The sequence below is a fragment of the Toxotes jaculatrix genome, chromosome 20 (genome assembly GCF_017976425.1).
Source record: "Toxotes jaculatrix isolate fToxJac2 chromosome 20, fToxJac2.pri, whole genome shotgun sequence".
NCBI lineage: Eukaryota > Metazoa > Chordata > Actinopteri > Toxotidae > Toxotes > Toxotes jaculatrix.
Window position 1 is genome coordinate 8,128,373 of NC_054413.1, and position 27,983 is coordinate 8,156,355.

General features: G+C 42.6%; 1 protein-coding gene across 2 annotated transcripts; it reads right to left on the reverse strand.

The window, feature by feature from the left end:
- Positions 1-27,957, reverse strand: ctdspla (CTD (carboxy-terminal domain, RNA polymerase II, polypeptide A) small phosphatase-like a). Of its 2 annotated transcripts, XM_041066152.1 has the most exons (8): positions 27,469-27,957; positions 11,631-11,797; positions 10,287-10,319; positions 7,361-7,462; positions 3,123-3,179; positions 2,145-2,237; positions 1,869-2,054; positions 1-1,083 (listed from the first exon to the last, which is right to left on the reverse strand). In XM_041066152.1, exons 1-8 carry the CDS (start codon positions 27,542-27,544, stop codon positions 958-960), a joined length of 840 nt encoding a protein of 279 aa, XP_040922086.1. In that variant the 5' UTR covers positions 27,545-27,957; the 3' UTR covers positions 1-957. The 2 variants fall into 2 exon arrangements, with proteins under 2 accessions (XP_040922086.1, XP_040922088.1); XM_041066154.1 differs by lacking the exon at positions 10,287-10,319 and having other exon boundaries at positions 27,469-27,953.
- Positions 27,958-27,983: the final 26 nt, after the last annotated feature.

Sequence of the window (27,983 nt, forward strand, 5' to 3'; positions counted from 1 at the left end):
AAAAGTTCAACATTTATTGGTGGACGGAGATGTCATTACAAAGGTTTTCTCTTTTTTTTTTCCTCATCATAAAGTGGGGTTTCAATGTCTCGAAGGATCATCAATTTACAGACACTGTCAAGGATCAAATGACGTCGTTCAGCCAGAAATCCACATTGAATTGTAAAAATCTTTGGTAAATTTAACAATTCAATGTCACTAAACTCAAAAGCCAAAAAATCATCCAGGTCTAACAGGCTAGTTCCATAACTTTCTAGGAATCAGACTTTTCCTTTTTTTTTCTAAGATTAAATGACAATTACCAAAGACTCATTTTCAACCTCAGTTTCAAAGATTTAGTTAATTTGACAAATCTTCTGGAGATTTGAGTAAATATGCAGCATAAAAATGTGCACCCCATAACCCGACACAACAAAATCAGCACAGTAATGAAGGCACTTCATTCTGTAAGAGAAGATAAATCACAGTCGTTTGAACGAAAGGTCAGACAAGAAGAAACAGCCTGCATAGCATAGCTCAACACAAAAAAACAAAAAGGTCACCCATTCTCAGAAAAAGAAGAAAAAACAACTCTTCATTCTGTGTATTTGATTATTTTTGGTAACTAAAATATTACTTGATAGAATAGTAAAACCTCATCTCTCTGATAGAAAAATTACTTTATGTATGTCTTGCTCTTAGAAACATATAGTATGTACATACAGTAATATAATCTTTTGTCAGTAGGAGTCCTGTACAAAGGGTCCAGAAATCCAGAGATAGTAAGAATCCGTACAGATGTTCACTCTAGATTTGATTATAACCAGATAATTTGCCTGAAGTCCTTGGATTGGAAGCCACGCTGGGACTCCCAGAGCCGGTCGGACGATGGCAGCCAGGCTGCAGGGCCATGGCAGCGAGGTGAGGCCTCTGTGCAGCGGGGCCGAGGCAGGAAGGGCCAGCTGGAGCTGTCATCTGCTACCTGTTCCTCAGGCTCTGTAACAGACTGTAAATGTCCTCCTCCTTACTGAGGCCCTCAAACAGGGGAATCAGGTCCAGCAGCTCAGTGTCCGTCATGTCGTCAAACCAGGACTGCACTGGGACCTGTGGAGACACAACAACACAGAAGAAACAGAGAGGGAACGGTAGACATGCAGATTTAATTTATATGATCAAGTGAGAAAACTTAGCTGACAGTTGATGCTAAAGTGTTGTAATATAGGTGAGGAGCTGGTGCGAGTTTTTTTGTAAATAATTAATGGTGGAAATGCATCAAAGGCATGAAGACTGGCAGCAGCTCAGCCGAGTAAATTCTCCACAGAGGAGAGAACTATCATAAAAGTGGGAACACTGCCTCGGGCTGTAAAACAACACCGCGGATCAAAACTATGACAGCGTCTCACAGATATAATCATTTACATCATTATTAACTTTACAACGAACTTATTTCTGCTCCACATGTGTATTTTGAACCTGCTTTTAGTTTGGATTTTAGCATCTAAAACCACACTGCCGTGAATCAAATTTTATTGTTGCCCTCATTTACAAAGCAGCTTCATCTTGGAAAAAAAAAAAAAAAAAATCCAGACGTTTTCCACATTTCAGGTCATTTGAACAGGAGCTGAAAATCTGAACAGTTTGTTATTTGCTGTTCTTTCAAGATTAAGTGAAATTTGTGGCATTTTTACAACTGAAGTGTAAACAAAAGTACTAAGATGTATATTCTTTTGTGATGTACCTAAACACAGCACAGAGCCTCCCCTTGCTTTTATAACATGCAAAAACAACACAGCAACTGTAGATTGAACAGAGGACGCCACTAGTGAAGGATAATGGAGGATTTAAGTCAAAATCCCTGCTGTTTGATATCAAGCAGAGAAATGACTTACTGCATTCTCAGGGTGGAAGATGTAGGAGGCAGGTGAGTTGTCTATGATGATGACTTTACTGAGCTCTCGGCCCAGCCGGCTGAGGTCTTTGACGTAGTTTCCTCTGTGGAAAACACAGGATTCCCTGAAGAGCCGGGCGCGAAACACCCCCCACTGGTCCAGCAGGTCTGCCACAGGGTCAGCGTACTGAAACCAGATAAACACTGAGCTGAATGTAGCGAATGTACGGAAGCCTTAAGGTGACTATGAAAACAGTGTTACAGCCTGGGGTTCAACCTTGGCTAAGCTCGCTGTGAAGAGGACGCATTCGAAGAGCTCCCCCATCTTCTGGAGGAACTCGTCCACGTGGGGCCTCTTCAGCACATACACCTGAAACGAAGACATACAAATAAACAAACCCTGCATTTTGTAACAGAAATGTGTCTAAAATCTACACATTTAAATCACAAATCTTGAATCCAATTATTCACATCAAATAATTCTTATATTTCCAAATCACCTGGGACAATCTACATCTCCAGATTTAAACAAAAAATGTGTTTTTATTTTAGACTACTTTATTCAATTCTTGTAGGGCTACTAATAATTCAGAACTTTGCCTTCTTTTTTAAAAAAAGACATGACTTTGTGCTCATATTTGCCATTTCATCTCATCTTCGTCCTCTTCAGTAGGTGTCTGTGGGTTAGCTGCTGCCCCCAAGTGCAAGTAATCAAGCATAGGCCAAAGCAGATACAGAAAGCCTATCCTGGATTACTTGAACCAGGTTACAGCTAATGCATGGCTCCTTCTGCTTCAAACACGACACAGATAACAAACCTTTAACATCTATATACTGTACAAACACAAGCGCACCATCTCCTGTCACAGTGCAGCTGTCTAGAGCGCCTCTGTTTCTTACATTTCTTTCTCCCACACATACACACACACATTTCTATGCAGCGAAGCATCTCTTCTGCTGCACGCTCAACAGCATCTTCCAGACAACTTGTGACATTTGTTTAGGTGGTGAACCAGTCATGTCATTGCTCATGTATCTTCACAGCGAGCAAGGAATTCAACAGCACATCGAATAAAACAGAAATTCAGCGAGGAGTGTCAGAGCTGTCCCTCTTTGACGTAGCTGTGAGATAATAGAGAATAATAAATACTAAAGGAAAGAAAATGGAGCCAGGGCTTCCATGGGAGCCCTTATATATTAATACATATTATTTTATTCAAGCCCACTGCTGGAAGTGCTCCATATCAGTGATCACCTGATGAACAGTCCCATCAATCTCCACTGGAACGATGAAGTCTGCATTGCTGATGGGCTGCGGGATGAAACAAAACAGAGAGAGGATTTAGAACTTGTGTTATTTTTTTGCTCAAAACACCACAATCTGACAAGGCCACAGCTTAACCACATGCCCGCAGTTTTAATTTAGAAACAGAGGAAGGTAAAATACTCCACTAAGGTGCCCCAGGCAAACTAGGGAGGCTTTAAGCACAATCTGGCTCCATCTGCTCCAGCGCTCTATGTCTCGATGTTAAATAAAAGCCAGAAGTAAGACTCCTAGGAGGCTGAACAATGTGACAGACGTGAACGCGGACAGGAGGAGTGCCGCCGTTTTCTCGGCGTGACTTGTGTCATCTTTAAAAGCAAGAGAGAAGAGACGAGAGGTGCAGGAGGCAGAGGAAGATAGATACCAGAGGGGTGTGGGTGGAAGACAAGTGGAGGGCGTAAAGTCGAGGATGAAAGGATTAGGTAGGAGGCACAGAGGTGTCATTTTCGGAAAGGGAGCGAAAGAAAAATAGGTGACAGAGAGAAAAATCTTTCTCTATGTTTGCAGAAGCACAAAGAAAAACTACTTCCATAAGAACTTGGCTGTTACCTGTTTGGATAGTTTGTTGTAGAAACAGAAAAGAATATTTAGATTATTTAGAAGCATCCTTTTATAAGTTGAACTGCCTAATTCATCCACTCATAGTTGGTAAATCAAGAAAAGCATTACTCTTTGGTTAAATTATGTTTACTGAAGATGATCTGTATCCTAGAATTTGCTTTCATCTGTAGTTTAAATTTACATTTCTGCCTCACAAAGTCAGACAGCAGGAACTACAGAAGCTGAGAAAAAGTGTTTTAATGCTTCTTAGCCAAAGTGTGTAAAACCATAAATTTATGGCTTTTTGGATGAAACTGGTCCAGGTACTGTTTTTTTTTTTTTTTTACAAACACTCCCCACACATGTAAGTGCTTCTATAGATATGTCTGCAACATTCAGCTCTGGTTAATGTTCAGAACAGCAAACGTATCATAGACTGTAGCTTCAGCTGTCTAAAAACAGTGCCAGTAATGAGCCAAACCAGTGACAGGAGCAGGAGAGAACAAACAGGCAGCATTAGTCCTACTTTCACAAAGAGGAGAGAAGGAACAGAGAGAAGACACAGATGGAGGAAGAGATGCAGAAACAGACTTGGCCTCTGCCTATTGCTCTTTTGCTGAATCACTCCATCATCTGAAGACTGAACACACAACAGCTGCTCATCACGCTGCTCTGTAATGGACCCAGATCTGAGACGGTGAGGGATATGGAAATGGAGGAGGAGGAGGAGAGGGGGGATCTATGTTTGAGAGACATGGAGGGAGAGGGATGAAGTAAATGATTAGAAGGAAGAGGTTTTATTTTATGGATTTCTGCGGAACCAGAGTTGACCTTAACACGGTTGATGGGGGGAAATTTCTTTTGGGTTGTTTCGCCTGATGATTAAAGTCTGGCTGAGATCAAGTGTTTCCTTTATAGATGTGCATACAGTTCAGTTCAGTTCAGTTCATCACCGCCTGAAATTTCAACATTTTAGACCTGATTTCTCTCTCTTTTTTTTTTAAATCCACCACATTGTTTCATTTTTATCCTAAATGGTCAGAAGTATGTGGACAAGATTTACACTGTGACAACATGGAAAAAGAAGCCTTGGCTTCTTTTTCAAACTCGTCTTGGCTCCCAGAGGCCAAGATGAGTTTGTTAGAGATAGCCAATTTACTGTCAAAGGAGACCAACAAAAAAAAAAATTATTTCAGCTTTAAAGCCTTGCTCTGGCCTGGCCCCTCAGTGTCAGATAAGGTAAACCTCGATGCTACAACATGATGATGATATTTTAGACAACAGTGCACTCCCAACTTTCTGGCAACAGTTTCAACACTACAGTGCCAGTGCTGTAAGATCCATAAATCAGTGTTTTACAGCTTGGTGTGGAGAACCTGACGGACCTGCACAGGGTCTAACTTCAACTCCCAGCCAGCACCTTTAAACTGAACTGTTACGCTGACTGTGAGCTGGGCCTTATTGCCCACATCAGTGCCTGACCTCTCTAATGCTCTTGGGGCTGAATGGGATCAAATCTCAGCAATCCCAGGTTCCTAAAACCAGGTCCTAAAATCTCGTGGAAAGACTTCTCCAGAAGAGTGGAAGTTGTTATAACAGCAGATGAATGCTCATGGTTTTGGAATGAGATGTTCAACAATCACATATGGGTGTAAACGCTGTGTCCACATACTTTTGGACATAAAGAGTATGTTTTCATTTCTATTTAAGTAATATCCTTTGTAACACCAGTTTTGAGAAATGCCATACAAATAAACTGTTCTTATTATATATAATATATTCCTTCAGCTGCTTTTACACATCTAACATACTGGATCAAATCCTAGAGCAGGCGCTGGAATTATCTTCTCTTCCATAACATGCAGGGTAAAGCACTATGTGACATGTTATGTAACATTTCTTTTTTAGTCTATGTCCATCTGTGAACCGTCTATGTGAAACGTCTGTGTTTTTCTGCACTAATTGTCCAACTCTAACGTTAACTTTTATGTTGAAGTGCTTAATATTTTGATTACAAAATTACCTCAAAACCCCACTTCTAGAAAAACAGAATTAAAAAAAAAAAAAATCTACAGGAAATCCTGCAGGGTTCTGAACGGAACTGAAAATGCTGCGTGTGTGTCGCATTCTGTTTCCCGCTCTTCCTCTCCCAACTGATCTCCATTTATTGCATTGCCTGAATCCATTTCATACTGCGCACTGATCTTTGAACTAAATGAATTTTGATGGACTGAGTATCCGGTGCGCAACCCAGTTTCATCAAACGGAGGGGGGGAAAAAAAGGGAGCTCCTGTGTGAGTTTCTGACTTGTTTTGTCAGGAGAGAAAATATAACCCCTCAGACTATTAGAACAGATCCAGGATTTCTGCGAAATTCATCCCGCAGTCATTCAAGGTCAACAGTACACTGTATTGGACACACCCTTGTGTGTGGGTGAGCATGTACGTGTGTGTGGCCCCGTACTGCTGACATGTGACTGTAATGGGTGGGTCCAGTACAGTGTGTGTACATTTTTCTCTCCCTTTTGGCTTTCTTCAGCAAATGAGGAATTAATTCCAAGTCATATGAAAATGTACTTAAAGTGTTTACTCAAAAGTTTTTTTTTTCTGAATTAGCAAACAGTTTCCCTCCACTGCTGAATAAAACCAGAGCAAACACAAAAGACTCTTCAGCGTCACCTTGAGCCATTCTGTTGCACACCTTCTTGGCTTTCCTCTTTGAGCTGAATGCATGCTGAGAACAAAAGAAACCCATGCACTACACACAGACGTAACAAGATCAGCAGGGGCCGAGGCAGAGCTGTGCTCAAGTGGGTCACTAGGTGTGCCAGGTGTGTCAGTAGAGGGAACTTTGGTTGGAGCGATACAGGATCAGGTCATCAGCGCACAGAAGTGACCATTTTATTTGGGATATTTGACCAATATCAACACACTAGCACATTTACAGGCTTGGTGGGACAGCACATCAAGGATTTATGGTGAATTGTGGGAAGACTAAAGCACAATGTAGCCACAGCTGAGAGAATTCTCCTACTACTTAATCTAACAAAACCCTTTGACAGTTATGTCCAAATTAAATGCAAGAGTCTAACAAACAAAAATCATTATATTGGCTCACTAAGTCGGAGGATAACTCTTACATTTTGGTTTTCACTGGACAGAGATGATACTGGAGGTACTTCCTGCCAAACAGCTGGACTGGCCAAAGATAAACCCCTGACACGCTGATCAATCGCATGAAGCCCAGCTACTGAGGAAGTGTTGGTTGCTATGCCAACACCTTGTTATAGTAACAGCGAGGTCTCCCTCTTGCCGTCTCCTGTTTTAACTTGTGTTTATAAAAGCCATAATACCCTCACAGACATACTTTCATGTGATTATGTATACTTCTGTGAAGCTGCCAGTGCTCAGCAGCACCTCATATTAATTGTCATCATAGCATCGTGCCCATATTCACAGCAAAGAATGGCATCTTCAGGATTTATTTCTGTATAATCCTATTATCCCTCTAAGGCTGTGGAATAACAGCATGACATAACTGAAACGATGAAAAAAAAAAAAGAACACGAGTGTGTGTACTCGTTAATGCGTTTGTATGTGTATGTGTGGTGAGGTTTTGTGGCGGAATACCTTGAAGGAGCTGTGTACCAGGGTTTCGTCCAGGTCGATCACCACACAGTTCTTGCCGTAGTCTACTATACTGACCTCCGGCAGGAGGAACTTGGCTGGAGGCTGCAGAGACAACACACATCTGTTACAATATTATGTACAAACAGAGGTTCATGGGAGGGAATGAACCCGCCACACACACACACGCCGAATAATACAGTACTATATTGGGGGTGTGATGGCAGCTCAGTCAGAGTGTTGGAGCTGATCCCTTGCCTGGTCTGGGTGATGTAAAGCAACACTTAACAGCATTAATGACCTGCAGGAGGGTGTCACTTAGCTTGTGTGGAGGCTTGACTAAAAAATGATCTTAAATGGACTGTTTTCTCTACTTAAAAGCTGAATTAAGAATGAGCAATTTGGCTGAAGTCACGACAGAACATTCTTCCAATATTAACATGTATCACAGAAATTCCACACTAAACTTTTAAGCTAATATGGACGAGAGGTTCTGAAACTGCTCAGGAAAGTGGAGACAACTGAGCAAACTGCTGTATTCCAGCTTTGTGCATTTCATCTGACTAATCTTGTTCATGTAAAGCAAAACTCATTTTAGTTTTTGATGGAGTTTTGCTTTAAATCGTTAATTTAGGATGACAGTTTTGTACATATCACGTCATGTTGTGACTGCATTGTCATGAAAGTAGATAAACAACATGAAGTAATATTGAATTACCGCCCAGCTGTAAAATGAATTTGGTATTTGGTAACCATATCAACCACACCACAATACTGTGCTGGCGCATTTATAATCAGATCTTATGTAACATCACATTTCTGATAGTGGGGAATGATGTCAAAAATATTGTGATAGTTAGTGTCAAATCACCAGCCTGATAATGTCTGCCTGTTCCCCGATCACGAGCCCCCGCTGATATGTTCTGTATTACCTCATGTTGACTGAGCCCTGTGACTGTGCTGCCTTCAAAGTCAGGGGGGGAAAAGGAGAAACACTTGCGTCCTCTGCCAAGCAGGCCTGGGGTTACAGACAGGCACGGGGCAGATGGCACGGCCATAGGGGGGCACACGCTCACACATCCGTACATCCATGCACACATACATTCCATGCCATACACTGACAAGGTGATGAGCAAGGACTCTGTCAATCTTACACACACACACACAAAACAGTGTTCTGCTCTCAGTATAAGAGCTGTTTCCTGCATGTATCTGTGTTTCGGTGTGTTTTGGCCACGCCGACTGTATCTATCATGTCTTATCGCGGCTCTGCATGCTGATGTATCGCAAGAAGAATTCCCTGTGAGCAAGGACACGGAATGACACCCTGTCAGGCCATGATGAATGTGATTTACACATGCATGTTGAGCAAAGAAAGAAAGACCGACAGGGACCTTGACCTTTTCACCAGGCAGCTGCACTGCGATAAAAAGCCCCACACCTGAAACCACAGGCAGGGGGCGCTCTCCCAAACGGATAACTCTCAACCACAGAGCGCACCCCGTGCTCACTGATAAGAAATACTTTCACCTGATCAGAGTGAAGCAGAAAAATCCAACAAAGAGATGCTGAAAAACATATTCGGTTGTTGGGAATAAGAGGGACTGGAACTTCCAGTGTGTCCCCATTTACAATGTAGATCCATGCAATACTTAAAATAAATAGAAATGTTAAATTCCTTGTGATAGATGGGCTGCCTTTAAGGTGTACGAATTCAGCATCAGAACTAAGGTACGTGTAGGGGACAGCCGTTTGCATTAATGTAAGAAAGCAAATGGCTGCCATGACCTTTTTAACTTACCTTACTACTGCACTGATTATAAGTGCTAAATAAGAAGGGTTAAAGAAAAGAATTGCCATTTATTTGTTGGTTTTAATCTATGTGTAATGCCCGTGTGTCCCTGTGTATGATGAGTTTTTGCTTTTGTAGTTAAAGAGCTCTTTGACGTGGTGTTGTGTCTCTGTCTTTGGTATTTTTGCAGTAAAACTAACAACTCAACACAAATCTGCATAGACCCTGTTTGTCTAATGATTGTCTGATGTCTGATGTTGTAACATTGCGTTACAGCACATAGTGACTCAGACATGACCTGCCCAGGTCATTCTGAGTTATTTAAGTCGCCTCTCAGAGTCCTCGCCTGGACCAAGCTGGGAATACAAAGAGCAGAACTCGTCGCCACATGCACTTCCTGCCATTGAAGGGAGGTGTCGGCTGGGTGGTGTAGTTTAAAGCTTGGCTGCGATGTGGGATGCTGTGAGTGTGAATATCCTAAATTACAGTAAACCGCAGGCACCGCGTACATTCCAAAATAGCTAAATGAATTGCTGTTTCAGCACAAACAAAGCAGGGATCAGATAAATCCCCCTTTCTGGTAAATGTCTGACTAAGTACAAATCACTGAAACCAAACCCCCGTTCTAATGGACTAACAGTAGTTCATTGACCACTGAGTGCATAATCACAATGTAATCTTTCTCAGTGTAGACAGATATTTAATTTAATCAAGTCTTTTAAGGGGCGAGTCATCCATTTGTTGACCCAAACTGCAGCTGTAAAGGTCTGGTGCGAGATTCAATACAATAAATTTGATCTAATAAGAAAATCAATCTCATGTTCTGTTCCAGTGTTAGGAGAAACACGGGAAAAATGGACAAGAGGGCCACGCAACAAATGAATCATATGATAATAAATGGATTTAGATTACTTCTTTCCACCAACTGGGTGAATGGAGGGCAAGCAGCACAAAGCAGAGCCCTGGAAGCCGCGTGATTATCAGAAAGGGACAGTGCAGAATTTCACCTGAGAGCAAAGAAAAATCACCCCTGTGTCAACATCCACATGCGGCTAGAATGATGAAGCACAGCAAGCAGAGGGAGGAGGTTACTGTGATGGAGCGAGATGGAGAGAAATGAAAGATAATAATACATACACTGGGGATGGGGATGACCTGGACCTGGTCACACTGGAGAAAGTAAACAGAGAGAGAAAAAGAGAAAGAGATTGAGAATAGAGATAGGGTGCAAAAACCAGAGAAAAGAGACAGGGAAGCAAAAGAAAAACCGTGAAACATCATTGCAAGAAAGAAATCGACAACATCAATATTTTAATCAGCGAATGCACAGGGAGAGAAGGAGGGAGAGGAACAGAGAAAAAAAGGGGATATATAGTACGCACGGTGATAGAAAGTGAGAACAACTTGCTCAGAAACAAACAGAGCTGCCATAGTAACAAATACGGCTGGCCAGAAATCCGGCAACAGTACACTGCTGGGAGGGACTGTGGGCAAAGACCCAGCTCAAAAAATCAGCCCCACTTTATAACAAGGCTTTTTATGGCAAGGTTCGCTAGGTTCACTCTAAATTAATGGGAACTCATTTGTTAAGGAGGGGTCCGGAGAGGGTCAGCGCTGACCACATGTATAGTGTCTGTGAAGGGCCACACATTCCTTCCCTGAATGAGAGACATTTACAGGTAAACAGGAGTGGAAATGTGATATGATTCTGCTCCATTTATAGCCCCGTGTACCTGCCTTGGCAGCAGAACGCCGTGTTTGTGGAGGAGCTCGGGGTTTTGGCGCCTTTTCCACGGCCAGAACGTTCGCTTCACACATCCTCACTACACTGGTCAGAGTGTGTGTGAGGAGAGGGGGAGGCGTGGGTGCCAGGCAATCCATCACGGCGGACACACACAAGGCCTGCTTTATGGGGATTAAAGAAGCAGCAGTATGAGCGCATATGTGTGTGTGCGTACATGTGTTGTCATGGGTCTACGGTAAGACTTGTGCAAGCTTGTGCGAGCATGCGCCAGAAAGAGCGAGGGGGAGCGAGAGAGTGTGTGTGCGTGTGTGCGCGTCTTTTGAGCTTCTCAGCGTGCTCCGTGCTCTGTGTTATTTTGTGTGTGCGGTTGTGTGCGTAGGCAGATATCGAAGAATGCAAGATGGGAAGCGAGCCCGTATTTTCAAGCAGTGGATGGTAAACAACCTCTGGGTTCAACGGGTTTGAAGCAGCTGGAAAAATTTGTGGAGGGAGCTCAGTGAGGCTGCACAGCGCCTCAGCCTCAGCTCTCTGCAGGAAAAGGCAAACCCTAACAAGCTCGCTGTAACAAAACCAAACAAACGTTACTCGTTACTGGATCTCTTGAGTCAAAATAGGATTTCTGTAACAAAATATTAACTAATTCCCACAAGTTTTTTTTTTTTCTTGGTCATGAGGATTCAAATGTAATGTAATTTGGACTCTGGCCAACTATGATGCGAGAGAAAAATGAGCTTCACCTTGGGAGGACTGCCATTCTCCTCTGGCGGTGGGGGCAGAGAAAGTGTCTTGTTGTTGGCGGGTGGTGGCTCCACGTGGTAGTCATTGTAGTTGCGGAAGCAGCAGAAGAAGGGGCTGAAAATGCTCCGGCTCCGGTGCTTCTTTAGGCTGCTGTTGGACTGGGAGACTGGAAGAGATAACAACCCAAAATAGACAGAAGAAGCAAGGTTAGATTAGGCTGCTTTGCATATGTCATATGTTCTTCTAATTCTATTATTAGATGTAATTACAAATTATAATATCAGCCTGAAGATCTTTGAAAAATGTACATTAATTTCATAATATCTTTGAATTTGGTTTGTCCCCCTTTTCCTTTAAAGACAGGATGCACTTGAGCTGGCATTGACTCCACAAGGTTGTGCAAGACCTGCTCCATAAAGCTTCTTGTGGTGACACAAATTGCTTTGGTTTCTCAGTCTTAAAGTGGCCCCCATAAATGTTCAATGAGGCTAAGGTCAAGTTACTGTGGAGGAAAGTCCATGACAGTCCGGATTCCTTGGTCTTCTTTGGTCTTAAAGTAGCTGTTGCAAAGCTTTGAGGTGTGTTTGGGGTCATTATCCTGCTGCAGTATGAATCCTTCTCCACAGCGATGCAAACCAGAGGGTACAGCATGTCTCTGGGGAATCAGTGTAGTCATTTCTGTGCAGGTCAAACTCCAGAGTAAGAAGAACACCCTGAGTTCCAATATTCAACCATGTTTCACTGTTTGTTTGATGCACTGTGGTATCATTCTCTCTGCTGGTCGTTTCCTTACATACACCCTTCTGTTACTGCCATAAATCCCAAACTTGGATTCATCAGTAAACAGGACTTTTTCCAGTCATCCACTGTGAAATGCTGGTATTTCTTAGCCCACCCTATGCGTTTGGCCTTGTTTCCCCTCCTGAGAAGCGGTTTAGAAACTGCTACTTGTCTTCTAAGGCCTATTGATCTTCTGATGGTGTGGTCACTTTTGGTCTGTCTGATCGTGCTTTGGATACAACTGATCCAATTTCTGCAAAGTGTTTAAGAGTTCCATTCACTGCCCCCTTAGAAACCTTTAATCTAGCCACGATTTGAGCTCCTATTTGCTCAGAATAACAATTTGACTTCAACAATCTAACTATTTCTGATGCCATATTTCTTGCTATCACAATTCTACTTCGTAAGCAATGATCTGCTGGAAACTTGAGCCACAGCCTCATTTATAACAGGTGAACACTGGCAGCAAGTTGAATCACTTGAACGAGCCTCTGCAGAGTAGCTGAAATCTACCTGAGTGTCATCTGAACGCATGTTTGAATGCAAGGGATACAAGTGAAGGAAATCTGAACCTTTTGGACAAAGGAGTTAAGTTGGTCAGTGTCCCAAATTTCATTTGCTGACCTAGAAACAGTGAAGATTCTTAAATATTTCTTCTTCATTTTACATGAAATAACTTCTTGTGCTTTTAAATGTTTCTGAATCCTCAAACTTTCTGATTATTTCCAGGTTTAAGTGAAAGACTTCTGGACCCCGGTGTGTTGAAACATCACCAGTTGAACAAATAATGTCTCCCCAAGAAATAGCTGTCGAATTTTTACTCTTGGTGGACATATAACTCCTTAACGTGTGATATGTCCTTGGCAAAGGACACATAGAACGTTAAACAGTGAGCTTTAGAAGTGCTGGTTTATGCAAAGCTAAGCCAACCAGCTGCTCGTTGTTATGTTGAGTGTTTGACTTTGAATCAAGTGCTGTTTTAAGGCCATGTCATGTCAATGCCACCTGTTGAGAGAGGTTGTCATGTCTGTTTAAAAACCTGAAACCTGAAAGCTGCATCCTCTGAAAAAAAAAAAGACGCAATGATGCTCAGTGAGTTGAAGAGTCTGTGTCTCACATGCATCACCCCATTATTATGAAAAAAGGAGCTGGGATGTATGTTGTACCACACAGTGAGGCCTCGGTTCATGCAATAGGGACAAAAATAGCCGTCATCAGAATGCCCTCTGGGAAGGTAGTCCAGTTAATTAATATCAAGAAAGGAGGAGACAGCAAAAAAGACAGATTAATATCATATATATGAGAGAAAGAAGCGGAAAATATGACAATATTAGAAAAAGAAAAGGGATAGAAAGAAAAAACGCTATACCTCTTATACAAAAAAGGCCTTGAATGTCAAACTAAGATTGAAATTTGCTGTAAACACAGATTCATTATTTTAATTAAATGAATTCTGAAATTATTTCTGTTATATGACTGTATCTCACAGTAATGAAACCTAGATTCACATGCATGGCAAGAAGGACTGGTCAGTGGCTGAGTGCTGCAAAACCCCCGAGAGAAAACAACATACACATATAGGTCCCTAGTTACATCATTCCTCCTTCCCTGTCTCTGAAGTCCATGGCCTACTTTCACACTGAAAGAGGAGAAAAAAGCAGGCTCCAATGGTCGGTAGGCCTCCATAAATGTTCTATCACGGATTATGATTTTTACATTTTCTGTTGGTGAGGGTGAGTGGATAAAAATAGAAATCTGGGCAGCTACAGTACAAAGGCTAAAAATCTGACAGTGCAATTATCCCGAGGTGTTCCTGAAGTAGAAATTCTGCCAGTTTAATTGCTTTAAAGGTAATTTTTAGGCATGGAAATTCCAAATCTGTTCGGGACTTTGAAGTGTCCACGGGCTGACTTTAGCTGGAATCATCATCTTCATGCCTCAGAGCGGCCATCACACAGTGTCCCTGTTTGCTGCCGTCTTGTTAACGTGTTCATACAGCCGTGTGACACAGCCAGCCCAGTTAGCCATGCATGCTGAGGCTGTTTGCAGCCTGCTCCTGTTCTGAGAGTCTTCAGATTGATGCCTGGAACTATCCTTGGGTCGCTCCGACTGGATCTGACAGGCTGCGGGCAGTTCGACTTCTTTGTTCTCTGTGTCTTTGTAGTCCAAAGCTTGCTGTGGCTCTTCCTTTTTCCCTGATAGAGATTCCGAAGAAGCAACACTTCGGAAAAACAAACACAGCTATATGGTCGGAAAAGGAAGGCAACACGCTGTGTTACTATTACCTGTGTGGCTGAAAGAGATCGTCTGCCCTTGATTCACTTGGTGCTGCAACAGAAAACTGATCACAGTACAGTGGCTACTAGTATAGAATCTATATCTCTCTCTGTCTGGGGATATAAAAGTAAACTTGAATGTTTACTGTAGGGAATTCATCTGATTAGAGAAACTGGAAAACAACACACACTGAAAGCACTCACACACACAGAGTTGAGAAAGTGTCATTAAGTTAAGGAGTTTGTGAGGTGGAACTAAATGCATATGCCAAACTTTATATTGTGACACAACCTTTAGAGATTTATTGACTAACATATCCGGTCTGGTTTAATCTTAGGAGAGAGCAACATTGTTTGTTGTGATCACAGCATTGACAAATGGGTAGGCCACTGTAACTATCAGCTTTTTTAATTGTCTGACTGACTGACCAACGCTTTATAGATTACTTATAGGCCATTAATAATTATAATAATAATAACCAGAGGCAAGTGAGAAAAAAAATGCTTCTTTGACATTAGAGTGATTGGAGTTTCCAGCTCCAGGATCATCCCTCACTCTCCCTAAAGTTGGCCTCAGAAGCCTTGATGTCATTTCTTCGCTCCTCCATTTTGAGACCGTCTACATTTTCCCACCCTGGTCCGCTGCCCCGATCGACTGCCCCGAAAAAAAAAAGCAGGTGGGAGCGCGAGGGAGAGAGAGAGAGAGAGAGAGAGAGAGAGAGAGAGAGAGAGAGAGAGAGAGAGAGAGAGAGAGGAGAGGGAGCTGGAAGCGGGGCGGGAGGTGGGGGGGCGAAGGGCGTAGAATGGGTGGGGAGAGTTACTGTGGCGAGACAGCCTATACTTGGGTCTGATTCTTACTCCACCCCCTCCTGCACCACCACCCTACACAAACAGAGCTTTCCTTTCTCCCTTTGACACAAATAACATAGCTGAGAGTTGACTGCTGCCGGAGACTGAGCAAACACACACACACACACACGCACACACACACACGCATGCAGCTTATGTTCACATGTTTAGCTAAATGGCCACGTGTGCAGTGATCAACCCTATACTTCACACACACTGACACATGTGAAGCACACAGAAACTTTTTTCTTTCGATGCCCTTGCTCAGGAATGTGACTGGAGTCAGCTTGCCTTGCATAGTAATGCGGCTTTCGTCAGCCCTGAGAATAACAGCAAAAGGTTAAAGTGCAACATTCGCCATTAAGACACACAGGCGCCTAAAACGGCACAAGCTGCAACAACACAACAACATGATAAATCTGGCAAATAAGACACTAAAGCACCCAGGCTGAAAAGAATTAGTTGACAGTCTGCAGTCTTGTTAATAAGAGATACACCCCTCTGAAATCTAGGTAAAGTCTGGTGCATGAAAGTGGCTTTATCTAACAAAAGCTCCCTGGAGAGAGAGAGAGAGAGAGATATTAGGCTAAATCTGTAGCCTCCTCAGAGCAGGTGCACATTATTTACCCACTAAATACACTTCGCTCCATTCAGCATTTTGCCTTGATCTGAAAGCTGTGAAAATGGCCCTTCAAGTCAGCGCCTGTGTCAATGCTCCTGCCGAACGTTAGGTAACAGTGATAGAAAGCTCGCTAGTCAATCAGAGCCAGCTGGGCCCCGGCTCTCTGTCACATGTTCAGGCACAACCACTAACAAGGCCGGAAGAGGGAGAAAACGCAGGAAATTCTCAGCATTCCTGACAGGAAGAGATAATCACCCCGTGACCCACAGCGTGGAAAAATGCCAGGCTCTGAGAGGGAATATGATCCCCGGCTTAGCCCAAGACTTTTGAGGTGGCCTCCTTTACTGTAGCTTTAAAAGCACAGAATGTATGCAAGCAGTCAAAACACAACATGTCACATTTAAAATATGACAGTTGGTTTAAGTTTAGCTGCAGACTCTTCCTCTACAGAGCATGAAGTCTCACAGGTTTATATCAGAACATTCATCACCCCTGAGACAAATGGTTCTGGGTGAGGGGGCCTCGCTGAGCAGATAATTAAACAATAATTCCTATTTATTACAACCTGACTGTTATTTTGGTATGCCTATCTGTACTATTGGTTATAATAACAGTGTGGAATGAGATCTGTGAACAGAGAAGAAACTTGAGGTCGTGAAAAATATAATCATTCATTACATATTAGGTACTGAAAAATACAACACTGCACTCGAGCAGCAGTTAGTCGGCCATTCAGGCAGGTAAAGGGTACAGTACCTGGGGGCGGGGGGTGGGGTAATGAAGGTAAACGTGAGAACGGTCCCTGTGAAGGTGGCTTTAATAATTCAGATGGAAAACAGGTCGGTTTTAAATGGCGTAGCCAGGTAGTTAACATACGCTGAAATAAAACAGCCGGGAGGCAGAGGGATTTCTGTGCCATCTCTGCGGTATGAAGCTACTGTAAAACTGAGGAAAAGCCTTCGTGATACAGTGCTAACTTGACATCACGGCAAGGAGACACCAACAGTCAAAAACTGCATGCTAAAAACTGCCATCCCCTCAGGCAGCGGGGACGATTTCACAGATTATTTGCCTCCTCGTGTCACTGAGATTTTGAGTGTGGGGTGTTTGCGTGAAAAGTGGGACCAGCTGTCTAGGGCTTATATAACACCGTGTGAGATAAAATACTGATTTGGCTACAGCCAAATTGAAGAACAGGACTCTACACACACGCACACACCGACAGGTAATCCACTATACACCTGAACAACATTAAGAGGCACTGTGAGCACCTGAAGATGAAGGAGTCTCTGTCCCTGGCTATCACTAACAGCAACAGACAGCAGCAAGGGGGGACTCCTTGTTGTGCACTGTTGTCAGCAAAGTAACACTATGGAAGAAATCCCTGCAGTAATGCACTGTCTCCAACTGAGATGATACGAAGAAAGGAAACATTTTTATCTCATTCTTGGGTTTGGTTCTATTTTTTAGATTCATCCATTCATTGTTTTCAGTGCCCAAAAGTGTTGAAAAATGCTCATCACAATTTACAGCCTCTCAGCGCTGCTAGCCTGGCTATTTTACAATATATGTTCAGTCTGTAAAATGCTGGAAAGTAGTAGAAAATTCCCACGCCAATGTCAAAGGAGATGACTTTAAACTAAATTTTGTCTGACCAGCAGCCTTAAACCCAAAGACTGTCACATTTGCGAAACTGGAACCAGGAGATGTTTAAAAAAATGCTTAATAAATTATTTAATTGGTTTGTGAATCAATATATTACATTATATATATTTAGCAGATGTTTTTTTTTCAAGGTGACATCCATTGTTTTCATTCACCTACACCAGAAGCCAGTTCTGGGTCTGGACAACAAGAGCTGAGAACTTACTCACACCAGCTGAGCCGCCTATGTCATCCTATGTTTTGTTCTTGTTGACTAACTGAATGATCAAAGAATTGTTTCACCGCTAGATAAGACAGAACAAAAACACCGAATTTTAAAGAATGAATTCTGCCCTCATTCATCAAAAGCAGCTTATTGATTGTTTCCACACATGACAAAATCCCACCAACAGAGGCGACGATAATTACGACGGATTGGCTTCCAAAACAATATTTACACCAAAGAGCATCTGCTTCACAAGACACTTGAACATATGCCTGCTTACAAACACACACACACATACACACATGCACACACACACACACAAACAGCAAATCCAAACAGCTGAATGGAGTTAGGTAGTGTCAGATGAGCTGCGCCTGACAGTTCGGCGCCTGTGTGCGTTCACTGTGCCGGGGTCCTTGGTGGGTTATGTGTGAGGCCATCAAGGCATTAATAGCACAGTATGATAAAATAAACTCCCATTAAGCCTCCTTACTTCCCCGCACAGACAGCTGAGGCCGGGGTGAAAATTACAGGCTGTGGAGGTACACTCAGTTCTAGCAGATGCCTTTACTCGCAGTGACTGACCCTCAGCTGCCCTTCTGGCTTTATTTCCCTACTTATCCGGGAGGATTTATATATACATTTGCATCCTACATGACTTTATGTAACTGACATTCACTCAATAGACCAGTTACACTTGAACAAGTCAATCTGAGATTTAAACATATACTACTCAGCTGGCACGCATGTCATGCTAAGTACTAATTCTCCCTGCTGCTGCTGTGAACCCTGACAAAGAGACGTGGGTGGGTCTGCCCCTGCTTTTCCTGCTTCAGCCATGTAGCGGCGTAGGCGCGGCGGTGGCAGTGCCAGCCTGCATGCAGCCCCCCCCCCTCCCTGGGGGGGTGGGGTGGGACGAGGGCTGCTGCTTCTCAAGCGCTCTGAGAAATGAAGGAGATGACAAGTGCTGGGGAATTAACCCACTGAGAGCTCAGGGAGAAATAATGAGGGAGATCTGACTATTCTGCCGGAGTTATGCAACCGGCAGCAACACAGCCCACGTTGTTTGGGGCTGTGGCAGTTCATTATTTATATATCTTTTTATATTCTCATCTACAACTGTGCACTCAACGCCAGAGGCTCAGCGACTGATGGGAAATCCTTCTTGCCAGTCTGCTGGTTAAAAAAGAAAACCGTTAGAAGAATTAATGTCAGATGAAATTAAAGGCCTGTCTTCAGGCTTCACTTGACCATGGACATGTTCGTACACTTGGTAACCCCAGAGTAAGAGCTGCTGTCCGTGCAACTGTAAAAATGGATCCTGGAAGCTGATCCAGTGAGCAGATGGAATTTAAAGGGGTATTCCATCAATTTGGTTTTGATCTTCAATAACATCTAGGAGACAGATTAAAAGTAAATGGTTAAGAATCAAAGCAGCAGAGGCTGAGAAATCCATGACGTTTAGTCCCCAACATGGCTCAAACGCCAAAAACACTGGATCCTACATTTCCCGCAAAGCAGCCAACAGAATCGTTTTCGTTAGACCTTCCCTGCCTGGTAGATGGCCACATCTTTCAAACTCTTCAGAAATCCTTCTTCTGAAATCATTACGAAAACTCCTCCAGAGCCATAAAAAAATGATATAACTGTTTTTAGTGGTTGAGTAGTTCTCTGTATAATGAATAAAGTAAACCAAAATGTGTAAAACCCTCTAAGCTACTTTAAGTTTTGTTCTCACACACAAATTCGACCATGCCCACAACAGGCACATCAAAATAACGGTAAATCAGATTAACATGCATTAAAATGCTGCTTGCTATGAATGGAAAGGAAATAAACAAGTAGGTCATATTTGTGTGCATGTGTTGGTGCGAGCGAGTGTGTGTCCTGCTTGTGTATCGCTGCTACAGTTTCCCGTGCCTCTGCTCACTGAGAGGCGTTCATCTCTGTATTTCCACACACAGCATGTCCTACTTAGTGCCCCCTTGAGATTTACAGTTAAACAGTATTCACCTTTACCTCTGGAGAGGCAGAAAAATGCCTCTTTGTGTCTCTTGCAGCCTCTGTGCTGGTGTATTTGCTCATTCCTTGCTCGTCGGTTTAAAAATGTATAAACCTTTTATGTTCCTCTGTCAAATATCTCACAAACTGGCACGCAGCATAATTCAGGAAGGGTGACAGAAAATCATTACGGACAAAACATGATCTCCCTTTTAGATAGCCAATTACTTGTGATGAATGCCAGCAAGGAGAGGGCAAAATATGCAGAAAGGCCATCCCCTTGTCAGAGCCAGGCCAGGTACCTGCCTGCAACCCCAGAGACACACAGATGATATTGGAACAGTTTCTCCTGCTCTCCCTTCCTCACACACACACACACCTACACTCCTCCTTCCTTGACCCCTACCTTTCTCTCTGACTGTATTGATCTGTTTTGACAACGTCCGTTTGGCTGAATGGATGCTCAATTAATCCTAGCCCGTGGCCTGTCCGAGTCCGCGCTCAACAGTCCCGTCCCGTCAGAAGCAGGCTTTAGAGAAGCTGTATCCAGGCTGCTGCATCTCGTGCTCCAAAGGGACTGTGACTTTTGGAGCATCAATAAATGGTCTTCACTCATTCACAGCCACTGAATGCCAATGTGTCAAGATATACAGGAAAGGCAGAGTGATGTAATCCCACAACAACACTGTGCATTTAAAGATAAGCACGACAAGCATGCGCCAGAGCAACCAGAGTGTCGGTCGTTGAGTTGAGAGTCACTGATGGTTGCAGTCTATCAAACCAAAAGTTAAGATTGGATATAATACAATGCCTCAGTCTGCTGGGGTTTCTTTAAGTCAAAAATAAATAGAATTTCTCTGTTATCTTGCACTAAAATGTATATTTTCCTCATTCAAATCAATATAAACAACATTACTACAACGCAATCACAACCGATCAGGAGGGAGGTCCACGGGGCAGAACATCATCTTATTAAGAATTTACTTGAACTGTTACTGTAATGGTCTCTTCACTTTCGTTTTGAAACGCTGTTTGCTCCAAAACAAGCAACCACAGCACAGTGAGTTACACTTGAGGCCACGTTTGAACATAAAACTTCCCACAATGCCGTCAAACATACAGTCCAAAGCACACAGATGTAAAGAGGCCCAGAAAAACCCAAACCTTGCTGTGCAGCAGAACCAAGTAACAGGGCAAAACACTTGCAGAATTATGAGTTTTTGTTGTGCATCTTCCATATTTCTTGAAACAAACCAATCACAGGGCATTATATATTATATAAGAAGATTCATAAAGTATAAATATAAGCATTTAAAATTATTAAAAATAATAATTTTTATGTAAACCATTAGCTGTATAAATTACAGCTCAAAGACGAGAAAAAGATAAAAACTGACAAAATTTAAATAGTGTACTGCAGGCCAACCTATCATCATCTTGTAACAATGTAAGAGTGAAACTCTTGGTATGAACAGGAATAGAAACAGGAACATGTCCTCGTGTGACTCTCGAGACCTGCAGCACTTTCTCTGACAAGAACTTGATACTAACAGTCAGTCAGTGGTGCCAGGAAGTATGTTTTCTACATTTCTGTACTTTCATACATTTTTTTTAAACTACATTTATCTGATAGATTTGCAGATTAAGATTTTTCATGCAAAGCATATTCAACTGATGAAATGCGACGCATTGTTATGGATTAAACTACCCGACAGCATGCAAAGTAATTAAAATCGGCCACACTGTAACCAGCTACGACATTAAAATGATACACGATAATGCGTTAGTGAGAATAACTATAACATATAAAAACTTTACACTGACAGGCAGCAAAATGAGCACTTCATTAAGAATTTGAATGCAGCTTTTTCACTGGTACCAGCGTTGAAAGCATTCAGGTCTTCCACTTTAAACTGTCCTCGGGTCAGACCCACAGGGAGACTATCACAGAGTTCAGGTCCTCGAGTTCAGATTGTAGCAGTGTCTGTGGATGTGAGGGCTCTACTGGAGGCATACTGGCAGCATATCGACTATACAGTCTGTGACAGGATTTCTAAACAAGTAAAAGGATGTTAACAGTCTATTTTAAACTGCAAGTTAGTGGATGGACTTCAGAACAACAGTGATGTGAACTCCTTTCTCTTGTTTTTTTTTTTTTTTTTTTCCCCAGTTAAAACTGCATTCTGAGTGAAGGCTTAAGTATTCACAGTCAGCCAGTGTAGGAGTGAAGAAAGCGTCAACCCACACTATTTTCCCCTGTGGCTTCTCAGAGGAAGGATTGCAGTGCGATTGCATCTCCTTCATTGTGTCTCACAATCCATAGATCTACAGGCTGCCTCCTAATTAAGGGCCACTTTGCTGATTTTTAACTTGAATCTTTATTGTGAGTGGATGTGAAAATCTGGCATAAATCTTTCTAATGCGTTCTGTGTCACGAGAGATAACCCTTATTGGCTCTAGAAAAAAAAAACACTCTGCCAGCCATTATTACTCATTTTTATAAAATATTGTCACAGTCGATGTCCACCACTGAGAAAATGCACAAAAGAGAAGGACTCAGCTAGCCTCCAGATATCAAAATAATGGTATATTTTAAAGATTATTTGATTCTTTGAAATTAGGTAACATTCAAGATTGAGGGCCACTGTCTAATTTGATCATTTTTGCCCAAAAACTCCAAGGCACTGCATCCAAGTTAAAACAAGACACTGATAAGTCATCAAACACCTAAGGGAGCCACTATTGGTGGTTAACTGTTTATGAGCTCATACATAATGTGAAATTCAGTGCTGGCAGGTCCATTGTGGTTACTGACAATGCCAAACAAGCTCTGTGCAGAGCAACAACAGCACAAAGTTACTACAACAATGCATTTATTTTCTACTTACAGCTGTAAAAACATTACGTTGCTTCTTGCTGTGGGTTTGAATGAATGTAAAAGGAATACAATCCCCCGGGTTCCATGGACACAGCCATGTCCATGCGCACGCTGAGGCGGGGGCCGATCCCGCACATACAGTTAACAAGCTTATCAGTCAAGGAGCTTAGGCTTGGAAGAAAAAACATTCAACTCTTCCCATTCAGCTGCCCAGTATGGTATTGGACTGAAGTAATGAAGATGTGCTGGGAAACATCTAACACTCCAACACTTCCCTGGAGGTGCAGATAATCAGCTTTTCTGAGCAGCATTGGCTGAAATAGGCTCATAAATCTGTAATAAGGACCCGCACTTCAGAGGACTGAGTCCAGCCTTTCTCTCCCTCTTTCTCTCAGTCAAAATGGTGCCCCCGAATATTCAATTCAGTTCAATGACACTGTCAAGAGAGGTGGACAGCTTGAGAATGAGACACTGTACTCTCAAAATATATCAAAGAAATCTATGTCACCTATGACCGAGTAAAAGACCGTCGTCGTCCTCTACCCTACCCTTTGAGTATGGTCATGACAGCAAAGCGCTGTACACAGCAGAGTGGCAGCTTGTGCCAGGAACTCTAGGGCAGCCAAAACTCACAGTAGCTCCCCTCGCTAACTGTGCTGCGCACACCCCTGCAGGTGTGGTCCACACATCATAAACACTTTATTAATGTACAGCAGCGAGTTCCAGGAATAACCTCAAAAGCCAAGTGTGCATATAATCACAGGCCTTTCTCCGGATTAATATATAATTACAGTTTCAGAATTTTCCTTCTCATTTTCTTTCCGGCAGCGCAAAGACTTTCTAACCAACCAGCCTTCGAGGGAATCATGATATTTGTCATTTGCCATTAGTATACATAAATCTGAAGGTTGGTGGCTCCTCTTTGTCTATGCTTCAACTGAAATTATACAGCTCATCACCATAAAAGTGCAGTAAGACAGGTAGAGCACACTGACCGCAGAGTTTTAAAAAGACTGGAGGTTAACAGTCTCTGTGAAATATACAGTTTGGTGTCTACGTTGTTGTTGCAGCCTTGAGCTGTCACTGGAGTAATGACAGGGGAGAATGACACTATGTCTGTTCAGGAGAATGTATATTACTCAGCCTCAGCCCCTGAGCCAGAAAAACCAAACATGCAATCAAAAGAAATTAGAATTTGTGTTTCTTGTTCTTCTCCAAAAACAGATTTTAAAAAAGCAAACAGTTATTCCACAGACTCTAGGGTAAATTCCACAGATATGCAGCTGTGTGGAAGACACAAACACACACAAGCTGTATCCCAGCACAAAACTAGACTGGGAGACTGGAAGAATTAGGCTTCTGATATTCTATGTTTTTCTTATTGTCAGTAAATGCCCAAAACTAACAACATAAATATATATATTGCATGATACAGCTTAATACTGTACAGGGTAACGTGTTTCTATATTATCATTAAGCCCAACAACCCAGTGACGAGAAAAATGTGCGTAGCACAAATTTTGCAGTGATTACCTAAAAATTTAAGGAAAAATTAAGTCAATGCCTACATGGCTACAATAGCTTACATTTAATAGTAAATGTGAATGAACCACAAAAGAAAAATCATCAGTGTTATAATCACTGTTGAACTCAACACTCACTACTGCGCGTGTTGGTCTAAGTGTCGATCATCACTCACCCAGCAGGAGTGAAGAGCTAAACTCAGATTGGAGATAATCTGATTAAGGTAAATGGCTCGTCCATTGATACCTGTTGGACTGTGAAGTTACAAGAGCAAAGCCTAACTGAAGCTGGCCGGCCCGTGACTCCAGCTCGTGCGTTGTCAGTCCAGTCATTGCATTTCATTGCATCAGACCCTGAAAAGTAAATGGCTGCCAAATGAAAAGCCTAATTTGGGTTTGGAGACAAGAAACGCTGTTTTCCCCGGCTTCAGTGCTGGTTCCTGTGAAGTAACTAGGTTTAAATTACCACAGCATTGCTGTTTTATCTTTATGTTGTCTGAATGTGTTCACAACTATTTACAATACTAGAAAAAACATACATTCAAAACTGACCCTGAAGTGCAGAACATAAATTTAAAAATTGTAAAGCTTTCAGAATTATAACATGGTTGACTCTGTACCTCTGTTTGAACAAAGAAACCACCCACATCATGATTCAACCCTTACCTCATTTAACATAATCCATAATGCATAAAGATATAATCTCCACCTGACCGAATGTCTAAAAAAACTTGGCTCTAATGAGTTACTACGTCTTCGCTTGGAATGAAACTGATAGGTCTCCGAAAATAGCCCGCCAGCGTTCTGAAATATTCAGCATGTGAGTGTGTGCATGTGTAATCATTTGTGGCTTCAGTGCAGCCCGAGCAGGTCACAGAGTAACTGTTCTGGACAACAAGTGCTGTTTGTTGTCTGCTTTGACAGAGCCAGTAGTGAAGGGCAGGGACTCCATTCAGGAGGCTCCCTGGTGATACTGTGTGTGTGTGTGTGTGTGTGTCACAGTAACCATTTGAGGAGCCTGACTGTGTGTGTGTTGTCCATTCTGGTCAACTGCTGTCCCTGGATTTTATCCTGCCAGATTAATTGTCGGGTTCAACGTCATCTGGGATTTGCTGTTCAAGACAAGCAGGATTTTGCAGACCAGACAGTGTGGGAATTCTTAGTTCTAAGTGATTAAGCGAAAACAGCAACAGTTCTATTTTTCTACTAACAAGCTTCCTGGATGATACTACTCCTCTCCAGTGTGGCGCAAAGACTGAAAAAGCAGAATATTTGCTGTTTTTCTAAATGGTTTTTAACGATCACGGCAACAACACAAGACTGGAGCAAGCTGATGATGGGGAAAAAAATATCGGAAACTCTGGGTGTCACATTAATCACGATTTCTCTGGTTGCCATGATCATGCAGATCAATCCAGGAGAGGTTTCAAGCGAGGAAATTGCATTATTGTAGTGAAAATAAAGGTTTGATCAAAGCCTCTCTTCTGATCTTCAATTACATTTGTGTCCAATCACTTATCAAAGCAAACAAGTCCAGATTATCTTGATTATCACTTCATTTCATGGCCGCTGGCTGGGAGGTCACTGAGTCAGAGCGCTTCATGGATGTCAGTGTTGCTCAGCAGAGGGTGATGCAGGAAGGTGACCTTTTTTCCCACAAAGCATTGGGTGTAGCAGGAAGTTGTGGTCCCTCTGGCCTCCAGGCACCCTGTGGCTCAGTGGGATGGGTGGTGGTGGGGTAGTAGACGGGGCCCTGAGCTCCAAACAACCATGCCGTCCCATGGACACCTGTGTATTCCACGTATGTGTCCACAGTACTCCACAGCCTGATTTTCTTGTGTAGACATCACATATGTCAACTCCAATCAAAATGGAAAACAGTTGAATATACAGGAGTTTCCTCTCTGCTTCGAGTTCAAAAAAAGTGTCACTGGCCTGCACAGCCTGGTGAAAACCCCTCTCAAAGTTAATGGAAGCTGAAAAGCTCCTGACTCATGAGGGGGATTTGTCATTGATGTCATCACCACATGGTTAGTGGCGACTCTTGTGCAAAACAACAGAGAGAAAATGTGTTTTCGTTCAGCCTCTGTAATCTGTAGAGCAGCTGTTGAGCTGTTGTTTTCAGGCACTTTTTGCGCAGCTGGAGGTGGAAATTTCTAACAGTGTGCATATACACTGTCAGCTATTTGATGATAATTGTTTTACTATCACCAAGCACTGCACAATGGACCAGATAATACTGATAAACATCACTGTTTTTACTGTAGAGGCATTATCCTCCCACATTTGTGCTTTAGTGTCATGCTTCTATTCTAAAATGGACAAAATGTACAAAATACACAGACGTGAATGCAGTGTTTTTCCTGGCTTTTGGCTTAATAAACATGCAACTTGCTTCTTCGAGGCTCATAAAGACACTTCCACATGCACAATTACATATGCTGCCATTTAAATACTTTTAAAAATGTGTTTTCTTGCATGTATCGTGGCCAAACTGCAGATTAAGGGATGATCCTTGGTGGGATTTGTTATTGGTAGTACACCAGGCATTTTACAGTGTCACTGATGCATACTGGGATGTCGCCAGTGCAAGGGAAAAGGAGTAGAGTACCCGCCCCCTGTAGTAAAACAACCTCACTCAGCACAGATAAGAAAATATCACGTTTTAAGTCGCAAAAATGATTTTTAAAAAGCAGATCCCGTTAGGTTACAATATAAACCTCCTGACGATAAAGTTCCTGACCACTCATAATATAATATTTAGTGTCAGCCTGGCTGAGGGCTCTGGCTCTTAATGTTTCTCTTCGGCTGAACAATGGAGGTTTTCCGTCGATACTGTGGCTTGCTATTGCAGTCCGGAGACAAGTATCCCCTCTACACTGAGGGATGCAGATCAGATTGGCACAGAGCAATATAAACAATCTACGGCTGCGCCAAAATAGATGGAAATTAAAATTCAGACATGTCTGAATTTAAAAAAAAAAAAAAAAAAAAAAGCAAGAACGGTGTATGACATTTGAAATTTCTGTGCGCCTTACCTTTATCTTGACTTGAAGAAATGCTCTCCTCCTCTTTCGGATTTGCAACCTGTGTTATTATGGACGTGTTGTCCATGGAAACGAGATGTTATGCACCTTCGGCTACACCGTTTTATTCCTTGGTAAACATTACCAAGTGTACTACAGTCCCCTGGCTGTGCACAGGCTAGAGCGTCCGCTGTTTGCAGCATTAAAATCCCATTTTATTCGAAGCATGCAGTCCCATTCCCCGGAGCTTACACACAAGACGAAATGTCAGTGAGGAAAAGCGGCCACAGTGCGTCCAACATCTGAGGTGACAGTCCGATGTGCAGGAGACAAACAAAGCGTCAGTCCTGCATTGAAGCCGTGTGTGTCCGCTGTGGTTGTTGCACGCAGCATAGCCCCCGCCTTCTAACTGCTGCTGCTGTTGCTGCTACTGTACGCTCCGGCTTCAGTCCACACACTACAATATCAACTGCGTGATACGGTTACAGTGTTTACCCAGAGATGGCGACCGTCCTCCTGCCACAGGG

What these genes read in the sequence shown, in the direction of transcription:
- ctdspla (XM_041066152.1), bottom strand. Translation starts at nt 27,544, where the DNA reads ATGGACAACACGTCCATAATAACACAGGTTGCAAATCCGAAAGAGGAG. An exon ending in TTCTTCAAGTCAAGATAAAG is followed by an intron (nt 11,798 to 27,468) that starts GTAAGGCGCACA and finishes TATCTCTTCCAG; the next exon opens with TCTCCCAGTCCAACAGCAGC. An exon ending in TCACAGCGAGCTTAGCCAAG is followed by an intron (nt 2,055 to 2,144) that starts GTTGAACCCCAG and finishes ATCTGGTTTCAG; the next exon opens with TACGCTGACCCTGTGGCAGA.